This window comes from Schistocerca nitens, chromosome 6, assembly GCF_023898315.1.
Source record: "Schistocerca nitens isolate TAMUIC-IGC-003100 chromosome 6, iqSchNite1.1, whole genome shotgun sequence".
NCBI classification, from domain to species: Eukaryota; Metazoa; Arthropoda; class Insecta; order Orthoptera; family Acrididae; genus Schistocerca; species Schistocerca nitens.
In genome coordinates, this window is record NC_064619.1 from 142,141,052 (window position 1) to 142,158,957 (window position 17,906).

Below are 17,906 nucleotides of genomic sequence, written 5' to 3' on the forward strand. Positions count from 1 at the left end.
AATATTTATCCAACCTGATCACAGCACGTGTTCAATGTATGAGGGACATTGATAACTTGGTAACTTTAGGAGGTATAGGACCAGTTTACTATTGTTCCATTCGGGTGACTGGTGAGTGGAGCTTATCTACAATGGGGATAAAACGTCATACTTGTTGCAAGACTAACCAAAATATTCCTCTGAAAATCCTAACAATCTTCTACACGTAGCACGATGCAAGTATATTCTGCACTATGTGGAACGGGCCTATACAGCGCCTCAGCACTATTCCCTCCCAGCAGATGCTGCAATATAAAGTAACGTGGGCGTAAAAAGGTAGCCCATATTTTTAACGCACACAAATGGTGTTGTCAGGTTGCATCGCAACATGTACTTCATTATTTGATCCCCTGTCTGAATATCAGATGTTCATCATTCTCGCACAACATATGCGTATTGATTGGCTGATGGTAGGTTATATGTCCCAAATGATCGAGGTCTTATGTCGTACAGAACTTTCGCAAAAATTCCAGTGTTTGGATCAACCACGTAGCAAAAAAAGAAAGGAAAATTAAAGAATGACGGCGAGTTCATTAGAACTGGACCTCGAGCTCAAATTCGACACGGATAGAGCAGAAAATAGTCCTTGAGCTTTTTATGGGAACGATTCCGGCATTCACTGCAATAGGTTGAGGGAAACTGCGGAAAACCTTAATCTAGATGGCTGGATGGGGATTTGAAGCCTATTAATAATTAATATGATTCCACTTTCTTAATCCCTGCACCACTCGCTCTACAACACCTGTAGCGTTTTTTTACTGAGTTAAAAGTACGGTTGCTTTATGCAGAACCATTTTCTAACTATTGTACTATAAAACATATAAGAACGCTGCATGAAACTGGGCTATTCCTTACAGCTGGAAGCTGTAGGACAAATTACTTGCTTTGAAAACGCTACACAATGACAGTGATCCAATTAGAATGAAGAATAATTCTGAGAAGTACAGATTGTTTAAACAGGAGCCAGACCATAAACAATGGATGGAAACCATGAAAACACTCACGGACAGTCCCTGTAATAATGGTAGAATCATTACCATTATGAAAATGGGTAGCCCTTACTACACGTGAGAATTTATAAAATCAAATGAGCGATAGCCAAATTTGTTCTAAAGTGCTTCAATTTTGAAAACGTAGATGCACAGCAAGAGAATATTTTGACTGTAGAATAATGTGTGTTAATGGTCATGCAATATGTACCTTCACTCAGTGTTAAGAGGGAACTGTAGGCACACTTTTTCATCGAAAACACAGCGATTTAAAAAAAATAAGACACAGCGATGCCAACACGTCGTCGGTTTATAGCCCGAATTTTTTGTCGTTGGACTGCAGTGTGGAGTGTCATATAGTTAGCACACCGACGCTGCAGTCGTTAAATAATGACATCGACAGTTAATATCGGCTTTTCATGCGAGAGCCGCTGCTCACCTTCAGGTAGCTATCCAATTGTCCTCACTAGGTTGTCCAGGCAGTTAGTGACACTGGCATTTCGGGAAATGTACGTTAGTCAAATGGAGCAATGATATAGGTAGTTTTTCGTGTATGTCGCGGAGGGAAAAAATGTGAATCAATGTGCAAATGTCGGTTGAACTATTGTCGACATGAATATAATATTCCTCGGATTAGCACCACTAGCAGGAAAGGAGCGTAAAGTCACAGACTTTGAAGCACAGTTACCATCAGTCACGTAAATGGCGCCGTAGTCGGTACTTTGTGGAACATCGAAAGCGAAATATCAGTTAAAAAGTGACATGCGAACAAACTAATATAGTGCTACTGAAATCACACCTTACTCTTACTCTTACTCTCCTAGCCCCACAAGTCGCAGTAGGTTTTTGGCCTCGTCAAGTAGCTTCTTCCTCAGTATCCTGTCTCGGCATCTTCTTTCCTTGCTCCCAGTACATGGAGATCTTTGGCAATCTGGTCTCTCCATCTCATTTTCAGTCTGCCTTGAGGTCTTAGTCCTTCCTGTTTATTCTCTGCGACTTCTCTCAGCAAAGATCCTTGCTCTCTTCTATAGACGTGGCCGGCCCATCTTAGTCTTTTTGTCTTGGCTTCTGCAACTATATCTGGTTCATTGTATAGCTCTCTGTTCTTTCTTCTTCGCCATTCTCCTCCCTCACAGATTGGTCCACATATCTTTCGCAGGATTTTATTTTCAAAAACTTTTATCTTTGTCTCCGTGTATTTATCTGTTCTCTATATTTCTGCCCCATATTGGTCTGATTATGGTTTTATATACTCTTACTTTGGATCCTCTTGAGAAAATTTTAGATGACAGTAGTTTGTTGAGTGAGTATGACACTCGGGAAGCAGCTTTGATCCTCGCCTCTGTTTCTTGCTTCTCATCGTTTTTATTGTTTACTACTACCCCCAGATATTTAAACTCATCTACTTCTTCAAACAAGTGGTTATCGATCTGCAGAGTTTTCCGTCTTTTCGATCTGCAGTTTTTTTCTACTCTCATGAATTTTGTTGTCTCATCATTTACTTTTAATCCATTTTCCTTTGCTTTTTGAAAGACTCCTTTCGCCAGTATTTTAAGATCATCCGGATTTTCAACGACTAGTGCTACATCATCTGCAAAGACCAGTACATTTATTTTTGTTCCTATTTTAATTCCCTCTTCTGCTTCACTTGCTGCGTCCAGCGCTTCCTCTAGTAGAATGTTGAACAAGCGGGGTGATATTCCATCTCCGTGCCTGTCTCCTGTTTTATGTCAAACGCCTTGGAATATTCTCCATCCATTTTCACTACACCTTTCGAACCTTTTAGTGTCGCTTTCAAAAGATTTATAATCTTCTTCGGTATTCCGAATCTCTCAATTTTCTCGCATAACTTATCTCTGGGTATACTGTCATAGGCTTTCTTAAAATCAACAAACAGCATTGCCATTCTTTTGTTATACTCCCAATATTTAGATACGGCTTCTTTCAGTATGAATATCTGGTCAATAGTTGAACGATTCCTCGTAAATCCCGCTTGTTATCCATTTATTATCTCTTTTAAATAGGGTTCTAATTTTTTCTAGAGGATCTTGGAGAACGCTTTATAGACGGCGCTAATTAATGAGATGCCTCTGTAGTTTCCGCTTTGTTGTTTGTCGCCCTTTTTATGAATTGGTATTATTATCGCATCTATCCAATCATGTGGCATTATTTCTTCATTCCAGATGTTCGTAATAAGTTTGTGTATTTGTTTTGCAATTTTTATTCCTCCCTTCTTAAATAATTCAGCTGTTATGCCATCTCTTCCTGGAACTTTGTTGTTTTTTAGTATTTTGATTGAGTCTATTGTCTCTATTAGAAAAAAAAGACTAAGGAAGCACGGAAATGAAAAATTTCGTAGTGTTCGATTAGCACTGTAAGTCGAAGGCGTCCTAGTGTGGCCATCCTCATATTTTGATGGAAACATCTGGCGCATTCCTCTATATCCTGAGATCACTCTATCTGAAGTCGCTCATTCATAAAGGACTTTTCACAGGTTTCAGTAGGGTGTTTTCAACATATGTGAGTTGTTTTGACGTTCTTCCGAGATAACTGTCCTTTCAACAGAAGGAAGCTCGAATGTCAATGGCAAACATTCTCAACGTAATGGCAGATTTTCTGATAATTGTCCAGACTCCTGACGGAACACGATATTTCATTTACAGCCCCATGTAAAACGTGAGACTCGTGAATGAGAGAAAAGAACGTCAAGGAAGTATAAACTACACTTGGAGAAAAGGAGATGCCTCTCACAATAAAGTCATACTAGAAGAATAAGCTGTGATTAACGAACTTCATGTGTACATCTTTCGTCGCGCACGAGAAGCTATCAGAAGGAAATATCTATGAAAATAAATAGAAAACAGTCGGATTTTTCTGCGAGACAACACCCCAACATATCTGTCAAATAATGTTGCTGCCCTAGAACATCTACTGTGATCGTGTGACCTTGCACTTCGCTATTTCAAACTGTTAAAAGCGGCGAAAATTCAAACTGAAGAGACAATGCTTCCAGGAACTCCGAGGAAATTATTCAAAGTACAATATAAAACCTTAAAGTACTCTTTGGCAAAGGGTGTTCTGAAAGGCTGTACGAATGTTAGCGCAGATATGTGAATGTAGAAGTGTTTTTGGAAGGAAATTGTATCATAAAATCTTTTGAGTCAGATTATTATCGTCGCCCCTTAGATGTGAGGTATACTAAGGGTGCCACATGCTTTGCGTTGTGAGCTGGTGAAGAAGAGATTTTTACTGACAGGGAGTCTTGAGTATTTTTCTCGTTGCAGTCATGGGTAAAGTAAGTGGTTAATGCGAACACGTGCTTCTGTGGCTGAACGAAAGTCGGGAGTACACTAATGACACCACAAATAACCGCCGTGGACAGTGAATACCCAAGTGACGCTGGTGTCTGTGGTTAACAAATAAACTAGATGGTAAATAGATTCGTCTGTGGTCAGTAAATAACTGTGTAACATAATATGATTCTGAGCAGATGGATGGTGTATGCTCCCATGCTAACAAGCGTGTTTGGTTCGAAAAGACTTGAATCTAGCTGATGGTACTGAGGCTCGACTGCATCTGAGGCCTTCTCCTTGGAGTTATATTTACTACGTCACAGGACGAGCCGAAGTCAATATGTGGTGTCAGCGCTTGGTATGAAACGTCAAGAAACATTCTGCAGTATTTACTGGAAAAATATAAGACAGTGCAGATATAATTATTGGTTTAGGCATTTTATAGGAGCATTTATAGGAGCAATAATTTATAGGCATTTTATAGGACCATTAATGTGAGTGGAATGTACTATTGGCTATTTTTATTAAAAAATCTATTCTTGCAAATCAAGCTCCTTGCCACATGGCTACAATTGCCTGCATATGGGTGGAAGAGGACAACGAAGACTTCAGACCCAATCCCTTGCAGCCAGATATCCGTGTATTCTTCTAAATATATGCGGAAAGATCTTGATCATCAGTTCTGATGTGTGAATTTCCACTATGCATCCTTCAACAATTCTAGGAAGCAGTGTATGGCTGCATATACCTATGGAGACCTATCAGCAACTAACAGCTTCATAGCTCAATGTCAGTGCTCCAGTTATGGTTATTTTGGGAAGAACAGTATCCTTGTATTACCTGTGATTCTGATCTCAGCCATGCGTATGTTGCACATGAAATATGTACAGTGGGCCTATGGTTACGGATGAGCGAATAGTGTAACGACGAAATATTAGGGTTTTCGCGATTAGGGTTTACCGTCCCATTGCCAACAAAGTCAATTGTGACAGAGCGCAATCTAAGATATTATAAGGATGAGTAAGGAAATCGGTCCTGTTCTTTTCAGGGGAACAGTCCTGGCAATCGCAATAATTTATTTAGGAAAACCACAGAAAATCTTATTCTGAATGGTCAGATCTGAATATGAACCGTACTCCTCCAGTGTGTAATATTAACAGCATAAGGGAAATTGTTTATGAAATGCGGATATAAAAAAGAGCTTTGTACAAAACATACAAAACCTTATTAAACACCTATACAAAAAGTTTGTTGGAGTGTCCATTTTGTGATCTAAGTATAAAAATATTCGTTCTACTGCAGCACTGAAAAGGTAATTTGTTGCTAAACGAAATGCCTGTGTATATGAATGAATTAACTTTTGAATTTGTTGTACGGTAAGAAAAATTGTACCAGGTCATTGATCAAATCCAAATCTGCAAGCAGGAAATCTGGCTTCAAATACTTTTGAATTTGTTGTACGGTAAGAAAAATTGTACCAGGTCATTGATCAAATCCAAATCTGCAAGCAGGAAATCTGGCTTCAAATACCCGTCTCATACAAAATTGCACATGTTACGAAATAATTATTCACCATTCCTGAGAGGATTCCACTAATGTTATATTATGTCACTGCATCTGACTTACTTCACTCCCACTGCTTCCATCCATTCTGCTTTGGTGTATTTAATTCTATTTGTAAGTTCACTTTACTGTTTTCTTGTCGTATTCAGCCGACAGCACTGTATTATTGCACAGGCAGTGTATGGATGAATAAAGAACTAACTCAGAAAATAGTAGCTGGCCAGGACAATGTCCCGTGACAGTATAATTTTAAAAAAAATGTTTGCTCAGTAATTACAGACACTGCGATCAGACACATATTTTTTAGGAGTAAGGTTCAAATCTCTGCATGGCCATCTTGATTTACGTTTCTGTAGTTGCTCCTAGTGAGTGAAATGATCAAGAGAGTATCTGACAGTTCTTTTAACACAGCCGTGGCTGATTTCCTCCATCTCTATTGTCAAATCTGATGTGGTGCATTTATAATTCTCTCGATTTCTGCGTAATGTGTATCACCTTCCCTCCTTTTAATACAAATAATTGTTTGGCTGCTTCTGTACCTGAGTTGTTAGAAGTCTGACTGCCAGCTGCAGAACTTGATTGGTTTCCCGGTACGGAGGACTGAATGAAGTTCCGTGAACTTTTTGAGGTCAGTTGAGAATATACTTGACTGAGAAGAAGTAGTTCCAAGATTTGGAAACCTGACAATAGCTGGAAGAGGGGTATGCTGACAGCAAACAGCTCCATACTACATCCAGTGACGTTGTCATCAGAGGATGACCCAGTGCGCTGTAAACATTGTGTGTTCCTCTGCACCTGATCGTTACGTTCATTTTTTTCTATCAATAATTCAGTCGGTAAAAACGGAACCTTTACAGGATCACATTGTTATCCACATGTCTGTCTGACAATACAAAACCCTTTTTCTCAGGAATGAGTATATGTATCAAGTTGAATTACTCAAGTATCTCTATTTTTGGAGGGCTTGGATTATAGTTAAGTGATCTGAGCCTGATAATCTAAATAACATCTACGGAATTGCCGGGCTGTGGCAAAAACGGCGCGTTTGTAAGATCTACTGGCGCTTGGCTACGTAATAAAGTGAATCTTCTAGGTCAATGCAGTCTGAAGATACAATCATTTACGTCAAATATTTTGATATTTTCCAAACTCACTAATAAAAACCTATGGGATACTTCCTCTTAACATCGAATCGTGAAATATGACAAGAAAAAAAAAAAAAAAGGTTTCACAGTAGAAGTAAAGGAAAAATCAGAAAAATGTTAATTTTTAATCATATCACACGAAAAAATATCTCTTTTGTCATTCGTCATCCGTCTTCAAACGTGAAAGTAAAACATCCTCGAAAGTCTCGGAATCCACGGAAATGATATTTTGCGAGTATTAATGTCGTGGAGCGTAAAACTCGTAGAGGGAGACCAAGAGATGAATACACTAAACAGATTCAGAAGGATGTAGGTTGCAGTAGGTACTGGGAGGTGAAGAAGCTTGCACAGGATAGAGTAGCATGGAGAGCTGCATCAAACCAGTGTCCCGACTGAAGACCACAACAACAACAACAACAATGTCGATAACAGGAAAAAATTGTCGAGAAGCTCACCTGTCAGAATGTATGTACTGTCAATACACATATTCCTAATTAAGTTTGTACAGAACCCTTATTGTACTCGTAGGTCCGCCCACAGTAGCTGTGTGGTCAGTGCGACAGAATGTCAATCCTAAGGGCCCGGGTTCGATTCCCGGCTGGGTCGGAGATTTTCTCCGCTTAGGGACTGGGTGTTGTGTTGTCCTAATCATCTTCATTTCATCCCCATCGCCACGCAAGTCGCCGAAGTGGCGTCAAATCGAAAGACTTGCACCCGGCAAACGGTCTACCCGACAGGGGGCCCAAGTCACACGACATTTTTTGTACTCGTAGTAGTCCTACTCGCTCTCGGCCAACATTTTAAAATGATTTTGGAACGGTTTTGAGAACTTTTCTAACACACTGTCATGTAGTGCCATCCACTTTTGGTGGTATTTTATGAAACTGATTTGTTGCAATCCTCACACCCACGATGACTGCCTGAGATTGACCGTTAATCTGTTAGAATATTTTACAGTAGTTCAAAATCATCATACAATGGGAAAACAAAAAATGATACACCACATTTCGAACGGCTTACGAGTGTAGTCCTCCATTACGAGGATTAGAGGGCAGGTAAAATGAGGTGAGGCAGGGAAGGGTACACGTGCCGTGCTCAGCCCGGCAACGGAGTAGTGGTACTCACCCGGCGCACCTCGGCCTGGGACTTGTCGAAGCGCTCCTGCAGCTTGTCCAGGTCGGTCTGCACCTTGTCGAGCGCGTTCTGCAGCTTGTCCTGCTGCAGCTGCGCCTTGCCCAGCGTGGCCTGCGAGCGCTCCAGCTCCTCGCGCGCCTTCTCCAGCTCGGCGGACGACTTGTCGCGCTCGGCGTGCAGGCGCGCGGCCGCCTGCTGCGCGCGCTCGTACTCGTCGCGCAGGCTCTCGCGCTCGGCCTGCGCGTTCTCGAGGCGCGCCTTGAGCCGGTACACCTCGCCCTGCGACTTCTCCACCTTCTCCTGTAGCGCGGCCGCCTCGGCGCGCGCGCGCTCGTTGTCGGCCTGCGTGACGCGCAGCTCGGCCTGCGCGCGCCGCAGCTCCGCCGCCGCCTTCTCCGCCTTCTCTTGCACGCGGTCCAGCTCCTGCGAGGTGGTGAGCGTGCTGCGGCCGAACGTGGCCTGCGAGCGCTCCAGGTCGTGGCGCAGGCGCTCGTTCTCCAGCTCGAGGCGCGCCAGCCGCTGCTTGGCCGCCTCCCAGTCGGCGCCGCTGCGGCCCGCCTCGCTCGCCGCCTTGTCCAGCTCCGCCTTCGACTTGCCCAGCTCGGACTGCGAGCTCTCCAGCTTGGCCTCCAGCCGGTCCTTCTCAGCCTGCGCGCGCTCCAGCCGCGCGCCCAGCTTCTCGACCTCGCTCTCGAGCGCGTGCAGCTTCATCTTGTACTCGGCCAGCTCGCGCTCGTGCAGCTCGCGCTCCTCCGCCTTCTCCTGCTCGGCCCGGTCCCGCTGCTCGCGCAGCTGCTGCATCTGCTTCTCCTTGTCGCCGATGGCCTCCTCCAGGCTGGACAGCGCGCCCTCGGAAGAGCAGTGGTGCGCCTGCATCGCCGTGAGGCGCGCGCGCGCCATGTCCACCTGGTTGTCCTTCTCCTTCAGCAGGTCCTCCAGGTTCTCGATCTGCAATTAGCGGGCCCACACCCGCGTGCCGTCTCTCGCGAAAAGTTACCGCCGCCGGCTTAGGGCGCGGGCAAGGGAAGCGACTGGGAACGGTCAAACCGGGTCGTTCGGGTGCGGTCAAATAAAGCGATGCGGCTCTCGTATAGGCAATATATCTTTTATTTCCGTGCTCGTTACAAATACAGATGAAATGCGTGCGAACAGAAATTGAACAAACAAAAGCGTTTGTATACAACAACAAAAAATTTTCTATACTAATTACAAAAATGCATATATTGCATGAGCTAAGGGTACTAAACACAATAAAATGTGCAAATACTATAAATATATTTCTACTCGTCTATAAACTAAAACTGAGAAACTATAAACAATAAAACACGTGTAAAACTTAAAATAATATCTTTAATGTGTTCTGGGCTCACAAAAGCGGAGATATACATAACAACAGCATCGATTGAGGCAACAAAAAACAGACTGGTGTTTTACAAAATAAATAAACAAATAATGTCTTCCTTGCATGACACACTATGGAATACAGGAGATAAATACAGGCAAAATTTTCCATTAAATTAGATCAGAACAAATAAAAACATAGTGCTCAAAAAATACGCATTAGCTTCTCTCTGCAAATAATAAATTGTGTTTCTAAAGAAAGACTGTGTGCTCTTTTCTCTGGGACATAACAAAGCATAGAAAAAAATATAATCATGTATACCAGATCACTCGAAATATACGACCGCAAGCAAGCTCAAGCATAATCAAACCGGAGATAAATACAGGCAAAATTTTCCATTAAATTAGTTCAGAACAAATAAAAACATAGTGCTCAAAAAATACGCATCGGCTTCTCACCGCAAATAATAAATTGTGTTTCTAAAGAAAGACCGTGTGCTCTTTTCTCTGAGACATAACAAAGCATAGAAAAAATATAATTATGTATACCAGATCACTCGAAATATACGACCGCAAGCAAGCTCAAGCATAATCAAACAAGAGAAGGCAAGATTTGGTCATACAGTATGTAAAAAATTATAATACGACGACACTAGCTTCATTCAAGGCATAGCAAATAAATAAAACACAGCTGTCACGCAGGAAGCAACAGTGGTGTTTCTACAGACAACAATTACATATATACAACAAAGAAATAAGGTACTGTGATATGAGACTGCCTCAAATGGATGGAAATAAACGCAGGAATATTCTACAGGGGAATAGTGTTAATTGTTTTGTGTAATACTTACCCATAAAATAAATGCATGTGAAACTATATTAAAGACATTCCACACCAAGTATGATATATCAAAGCAAGTACGTTTCCAAGAACAATAAAATACAACGTCTTTTCAGTCTTGTGATAATTTATATGGGGCTTAAAGACAAAATATTATTGTAAGCAAGGAAATTGCCCCATGACCGAAACTACACGTAGATCAGTCTATCCTGTTGTTGTAACTGTAAAGTCAATCTCACACAGAGCAAGATTCCCTGTAATTTTGTTAAGTTGCATGCTTGGCTGATGACTAGCATGGAGGGAGAATGCTAGCTTGCATACCAAGCGTCTCACACAGTATGATACTCAATGTGACTGGTAGCAATCTCACTAGACTGTGTCAACGGAAGTGTGAGCCAGATGGCTCTCTGCAGTCTTTCTCAAACGACTTTAAAATAAAGCATTTTGTTAAAAAAATGATTTCCACAAATCTCATAGCTTCATCCGTCTGCCTCATTATGAACTGCCTATCATTTCCTTAATACTAACAGTTTTGTGATATTTCGAAATTAAATAAACTACTGCATGAAATTCGAATAGTTTGCAATGCAAAATAGGGATTACTATTAGTCTGCGTTTGGTGCATGTTAAGTCATACATCGCTGTGTAAAAAATGTAAAAAACAAATTGAATTATTCTTTAAACTTTGGAGAAAACAAAAATCTATCTCCAGTCTCGAGAAAATTGATTGTGTTCAGAGCTATCAGATCCACTCACGCTTCTCAACAGTAAAGTGAGAATAAAATATTCATAATTTCCCAGTGTTTCTCATAAAGGTTTGAGAAGATATCAAAACGAGATTTTGCTAATGATAGCATGTAAAGAGGAAACTGTTCTGACATGTGGTTGGTAACCAAAACTCATTTATCTGCCATGATATGCAAGTAACTACAATATTTTTCAACAGAATAATATATTTTTTAGGGCATCTATAGGTTGTGAAAGAAAATTGGTGTGGGTTTTGAATAACGTAAGTGAAAAAATTAAATTTTTATTTTTATACCAAGAATAGGCTTTCTCATAAAACATTGACCTGTGTCATCCTTAGTTGGTAGTTTAATATTACATTGTTTTAAGATTCTATCACACTTTCAACTGCTTTAGAATATTAGTGAGATTAATGTTGTAAGCTCTGCTGTGTTTGGCAAAAAAAGTAAATTTAAACATAGCAACAAGAGAAGTTAAATATTATCCAAAACTTGTCACTGATGATGTTTTTCAGAAAAAAAGAGTATGAAAACTGAGGAAAATAAATTGCTACCTCTCCTATAGCCTAGTAGACAACTGGGACTGAAACTTACGTAAGGACTTTATTTCTACATCTAAATGATCTGGAAAAATGGAAATAATTAAATTTGCAGAATCCTGTCAACTACCCATAAAGTCGTAAACAGATGATCAATATCACTGAAAAACTAAAAGATATTTGAGATTAAACAGTACAATCTGTTTAGGAATAGGAACTAAAAGGTCATGTACTACATTATCTGAACTGTCTCCATATTTATCAGATCACTGAGATATACATATTTATCAGATCAGTGAGATATACTGTAGAAGTAAAATCCTTTCACAAATTTGAGTTCCAGTCATTCGTTACTAAAAATTCACTGAAGTATAGGATTCCCTGAAGTTTCAGCAGAAATAGCAATTTACTCTTCTTTTTTTTCTTCAGAGAAATGTAATCAATGACGAGTTTTAAGTAAAACCTACCTTCTCTTGTTGCCATGCTAAAATTTTCTTCATTTGCCAAAACACAGCAGGGTTTACAATGATTCATCTCACTAACATTCTAATGCAGTTGAAATTGTGACAGAATCATGAAACAGTGCGTCATTATATTAGCAATTGGAGCAAGATAGGTCATTAGTTTACGAAAAGCGCATTCTCAGTACAAAAAATAAACGTGTAATGTTTCACTTATGCTGTTACATAACATATAGCAATTCTCATTTTTCCTGCTATCGATGGCCTAAAAAAGTTACAACATTCAACTGAAAAAATCATAAATATTTGCATATGGCAGTAGATAAGGATTTTTAGCACCTTAACGACATGACAAAATACCCTCCTCTTTGTGTATTATCATGTGGCAAACTCTTGTTTCGGTATCTCAAACCATTTATGAGATGAATATCTCATTTTGGCTTCATTGCTGGCACGTATAAGTGGAGCCACATACAGATTTCCTCTGAAGTTTAAAGAATAATTCAGCATGTTAGCCGCATTTCATATACGGCAATGTATGATATAATATGCGCCAAATGCGAACTCACAGTGACCCATATTTTTCATTGCAAACTATTGGTATTTCATTCAGTTCTTTGCTTAATTTCGAAATGCAACAACAGCTATTACCATTAATGAAATGATAGACAGTTCATCGTGCAGCTGATGAGTGAAGCTGAGATATGTGAATCAAATTTTTTACCCAACAGTTCCTTTAAAATCGATTGTGAAATATTGCAGAGCAGCTGTTGGACGTGTGACAGTCTGCTTTGTTACACAGGTCAACCAGTGTTCTCTGAGAGGCCAGCCTTGCACGTTGCGAGGTCAGGTTGCAAACAGGGCCCCTGACTGAGCCATGCAGGGTGCTACTCGGGAGAACAGCACTAGGGCTATCGTGAGAAACATGCAAAGCTTCCTGCAAGGGAGCCAGCTGGCAATCAATGGAGTCTGTTTCGGAGCTGTTGCATGAGCAGGCACTTAACCTTATAGTGGTTATTTCACTCTGTGTGAGATGGGCTTAAAGTTTGAAATTTACATATCAGTCAGCTGCGTTAAAGATCAATCATTATAGCTGAAATAAAACTTGACACAATAAAAATATTGATATCCACATGATTCCTGATAAATGCGAGTCTGTCAAATTCAACAAAATGTTACACACAGAAAATTTTTATGGAAATAAAGAAAATACTACAATGGATGTAACGTTTTTCTGCTTTACTTTACTAGGTAATAACACAATGAAAACTGATGAATTAGAAATCTATGGAATGTATACAACTTTAGAACTTCACTCACAAAAAATATTCAGAAAGCCAAACTGTGAGTTTTGACCCAAACGTATATTCCTTTGAAAGAAAAATACTGAGAAGAAGACTTTGTACATCACGAACACTTTGCTTGGAGCACATGTAGTTCCAAAGTAGCTCAATGTCATGTATTATACGATGTGAGGCTGGTTCAGCAGAAACATGGAGATTAACACAGGCAGGCATTGCGGCCAGTAAAGACATATGCGGAAAAACGGGCTAACCCTCAAAGGTAAATCTTTGAGATAAGTGTTGTCATTTGTTGCTGGGTACGGGAAATATCAAAATTGACGTTGGTCTCATCGCTATATATCACTCAGGGACGGGCCAATGTCAATTTTGATGGTTCCCATACCGAGCAACAGATGATAACACTTACCTCTAAGCTTTTACATTTGAGGGTTAGCCCGTTTTCCCGCGCATGTCTTCCATTTCTTTTGCCTATTAATGAGCTCAAATACATTTGCAGTATGAAATTATTGATATCAAGAAACAATAAACAGGAGCAGCTTGTCAGGATCAACCATAAAATAGACCATGGACCACATATTGCAGAAGGTCAAGAGTGCTGCAGGGGTATGAGAACTGTGGGTTGCTAATCCATTAGACGATCAACAGGGCTTGAAAGTCCTCAGCACAGTGAAGACCAACAAGTATAATGTCCATATCGCATGCTTGCCGTGACATTAAAGCATTTAGGACTTGCTACCATCCCATCACTAATCATGCTGGTTAATAACAGCCTTGCGCTGGGAGAATTTCCAAACATGGAAATCTGCAGAGTTTACGAATGAATAAGAGAGAAGGAACTTATGTGTGAAATGTTCTGGGAAAAGGACTAAACAAGAGGTTTCATATTGTTAGGGACGAAACTGGCATGGGCTGCATTCAGTACAGGTTCACGAAAGTCAAGACCACCAAGGCGGTTATTACCAGTGCTTCTAGGCTCCTATAAGAACTGGCGTACCAGAATGTTATGGACATTATGAGCGACATATTCACAGCTCTGAATTTTTTTGTAGTTCTTTTTATTTGCGCAGCTTGAGATGCTTGGGTTGGTAAACTTCCTATGTCTTCTAGAATACAGTGCACATAGAGATATTACACTATCGATCCCTTAGACGATATTGGCAACAGCAGTCAGCAAAGAATGGCCATGTGGTTCTGCCCTTAGGCCTATGATTTTTAGCACAAACGTAGTTACAGGAAAAACTTGAAGAATTTATTTAATAACGTATATTATGAACTTCTGCAATTTGTTGATGGTAAAACGGGCATATAAGTTCTAGTGGGTGCTTCAGGTATGCTGCTGAATAAATTGCGTTCGAATCACACTAGACGATTTTATCAACAAAATATTGATTGGCAAACGAAATTTCGTGGTCTGAATTGATAATACATTTGACGCCAAAATATGACACAGGTGTACTTGAATGAGAAAACCAAAGCTTGTTGGAATAGTGCGTCGAATTGTGAGTCAGGAGGCCATGGCCAAAGATTCATTTATCTATTCAGCACTATTTAAATTTTTTGTTAATAATTGCGATGCTGCAGGTATTCCTTTCTTGCCTTGCGGTCTGTGTAAATGGTGATGTAACTCAATACTCAGAATCAAGCGTTTCATGTAAAAGTTCATCAAATGGAGTTTATTTTTTGAGAACGGGAAGTTAAAACTCTTCGAGAAACGGCATTCGATGAAATGACTTACCTTTCTTTGCAGGACGTTGATCTTGCGATCCTTGATGTCCATGTGGTCCCTCAACTCGCTGAGTTCATTGTTCAGACGGTTTCTTTCTTGTATCGCCTGCTGCGCCTGTTGTGTTTTCTTCTCTATATGCCGGTTCTTCTCCTCTAACCGTTGTCGAAGTTCTTCAACCTAAATCAAACATTTGGCGCGGTCAACGAAATCATTTCAACTGTCAAAAACTAATCTGTGAATAAAGTAAGACGAAATACGGTTACAGAATAACGAACTCAAGATGTAGGGCCATGTGACGGTAGTGATAAATTATGGCGAGACCCATAGTACATAAAGACGGATGAACCAGTAAAAAAATAAATAAATAAATAAATAACCGTCCCAATATGATGGAGAAACTAAAGGAAACTATAGTCCGATTAAAATTAGATGATAGTTGACGTCTGTCACTTGCCAGCGTGTTGCCACACATGCTATTCACTACCACTCGGTTACTGGCGACACGCAAACACGGCGGGTCACTTCACAAATACTGCTAAAGTGTAACGCGAAGCAGTGCTGGAAGCGGCCACCGCGATGTCTAATGGAAATCAGCTGTCGACAGCTGATTTTGAGTGACCAATGACTGAACTGTGACAGACGACGTGTTTTGTAGCCCCGAATTTAAACTCATGTTCTAACTAAACCACAACCTCGTGATGTGCTGTTTAGGTTTTTATGTTGGTCACGCCACGTAGAGCTCTGTATGAAAATCGCTAACTGCGCTGTGTGCAGTCTGTGGCTGGTTGGACTCATTGTTGGAATATTTGCTTCTGTAGTGTTGGGCTGTTGGATGTGAACAGCGTGTAGCGTTGTGCAGTTGGAGCAGTGGTGGATGTGGAGAGAGAGATGCCAGAGTTTTGAGAGGTTACTATAAGCGGACAATCTGGACGTGTGTCCGCCCAGAAAAAGGAAATTTGTAAAGATGGATGTCATGAATTGGTAGATATATACACTCCTGGAAATGGAAAAAAGAACACATTGTCACCGGTGTGTCCGACCCACCATACTTGCTCCGGACACTGCGAGAGGGCTGTACAAGCAATGATCACACGCACGGCACAGCGGACACACCAGGAACCGCGGTGTTGGCCGTCGAATGGCGCTAGCTGCGCAGCATTTGTGCACCGCCGCCGTCAGTGTCAGCCAGTTTGCCGTGGCATACGGAGCTCCATCGCAGTCTTTAACACTGGTAGCATGCCGCGACAGCGTGGACGTGAACCGTATGTGCAGTTGACGGACTTTGAGCGAGGGCGTATAGTGGGCATGCGGGAGGCCGGGTGGACGTACCGCCGAATTGCTCAACACGTGGGGCGTGAGGTCTCCACAGTACATCGATGTTGTCGCCAGTGGTCGGCGGAAGGTGCACGTGCCCGTCGACCTGGGACCGGACCGCAGCGACGCACGGATGCACGCCAAGACCGTAGGATCCTACGCAGTGCCGTAAGGGACCGCACCGCCACTTCCCAGCAAATTAGGGACACTGTTGCTCCTGGGGTATCGGCGAGGACCATTCGCAACCGTCTCCATGAAGCTGGGCTACGGTCCCGCACACCGTTAGGCCGTCTTCCGCTCACGCCCCAACATCGTGCAGCCCGCCTCCAGTGGTGTCGCGACAGGCGTGAATGGAGGGACGAATGGAGACGTGTCGTCTTCAGCGATGAGAGTCGCTTCTGCCTTGGTGCCAATGATGGTCGTATGCGTGTTTGGCGCCGTGCAGGTGAGCGCCACAATCAGGACTGCATACGACCGAGGCACACAGGGCCAACACCCGGCATCATGGTGTGGGGAGCGATCTCCTACACTGGCCGTACACCACTGGTGATCGTCGAGGGGACACTGAATAGTGCACGGTACATCCAAACCGTCATCGAACCCATCGTTCTACCATTCCTAGACCGGCAAGGGAACTTGCTGTTCCAACAGGACAATGCACGTCCGCATGTATCCCGTGCCACCCAACGTGCTCTAGAAGGTGTAAGTCAACTACCCTGGCCAGCAAGATCTCCGGATCTGTCCCCCATTGAGCATGTTTGGGACTGGATGAAGCGTCGTCTCACGCGGTCTGCACGTCCAGCACGAACGCTGGTCCAACTGAGGCGCCAGGTGGAAATGGCATGGCAAGCCGTTCCACAGGACTACATCCAGCATCTCTACGATCGTCTCCATGGGAGAATAGCAGCCTGCATTGCTGCGAAAGGTGGATATACACTGTACTAGTGCCGACATTGTGCATGCTCTGTTGCCTGTGTCTATGTGCCTGTGGTTCTGTCAGTGTGATCATGTGATGTATCTGACCCCAGGAATGTGTCAATAAAGTTTCCCCTTCCTGGGACAATGAATTCACGGTGTTCTTATTTCAATTTCCAGGAGTGTATATGATGACTTTTGAACATTATTAAGGTAAATACATTGTTTGTTCTCTATCAAAATCTTTCATTTGCTAACTATGCCTATCAGTAGTTAGTGCGTTCAGTAGTTAGAATCTTTTATTTAGCTGGCAGTATTAGCGCTAGCTGTATTGCAATAGTTCGAGTAACGAAGATCTTTGTGAGGTAAGTGATACATGAAGAGTATAGGTTATTGTTAGTCAGGGCCATTCTTTTGTAGGGATTATTGAGTCAGATTGCGTTGCGCTAAAAATATTGTGTGGCAGCTTAGTGTTGACCAGAATAAGTAAAGAGAGAAATGTCTGAGTACGTTCACTTTTGCTCAGCTGTTTGAAAATCAAATAACGTAGAAGTTT

General features: G+C 41.8%; 1 protein-coding gene across 1 annotated transcript in view; it reads right to left on the reverse strand.

Moving 5' to 3' along the window:
- Nucleotides 1-17,906, reverse strand: part of LOC126262257 (centrosome-associated protein CEP250-like) — a 490,208-nt gene that overhangs the window by 125,666 nt on the left and 346,636 nt on the right. Inside the window, exons 6-7 of the mRNA XM_049958743.1 lie at nucleotides 15,131-15,298; nucleotides 8,155-9,111 (exon numbers count right to left, since the gene is read on the reverse strand). Of these exons, the coding sequence (XP_049814700.1) occupies nucleotides 8,155-9,111; nucleotides 15,131-15,298 (1,125 nt within the window). The remainder of the gene's footprint in view (nucleotides 1-8,154; nucleotides 9,112-15,130; nucleotides 15,299-17,906) is intronic.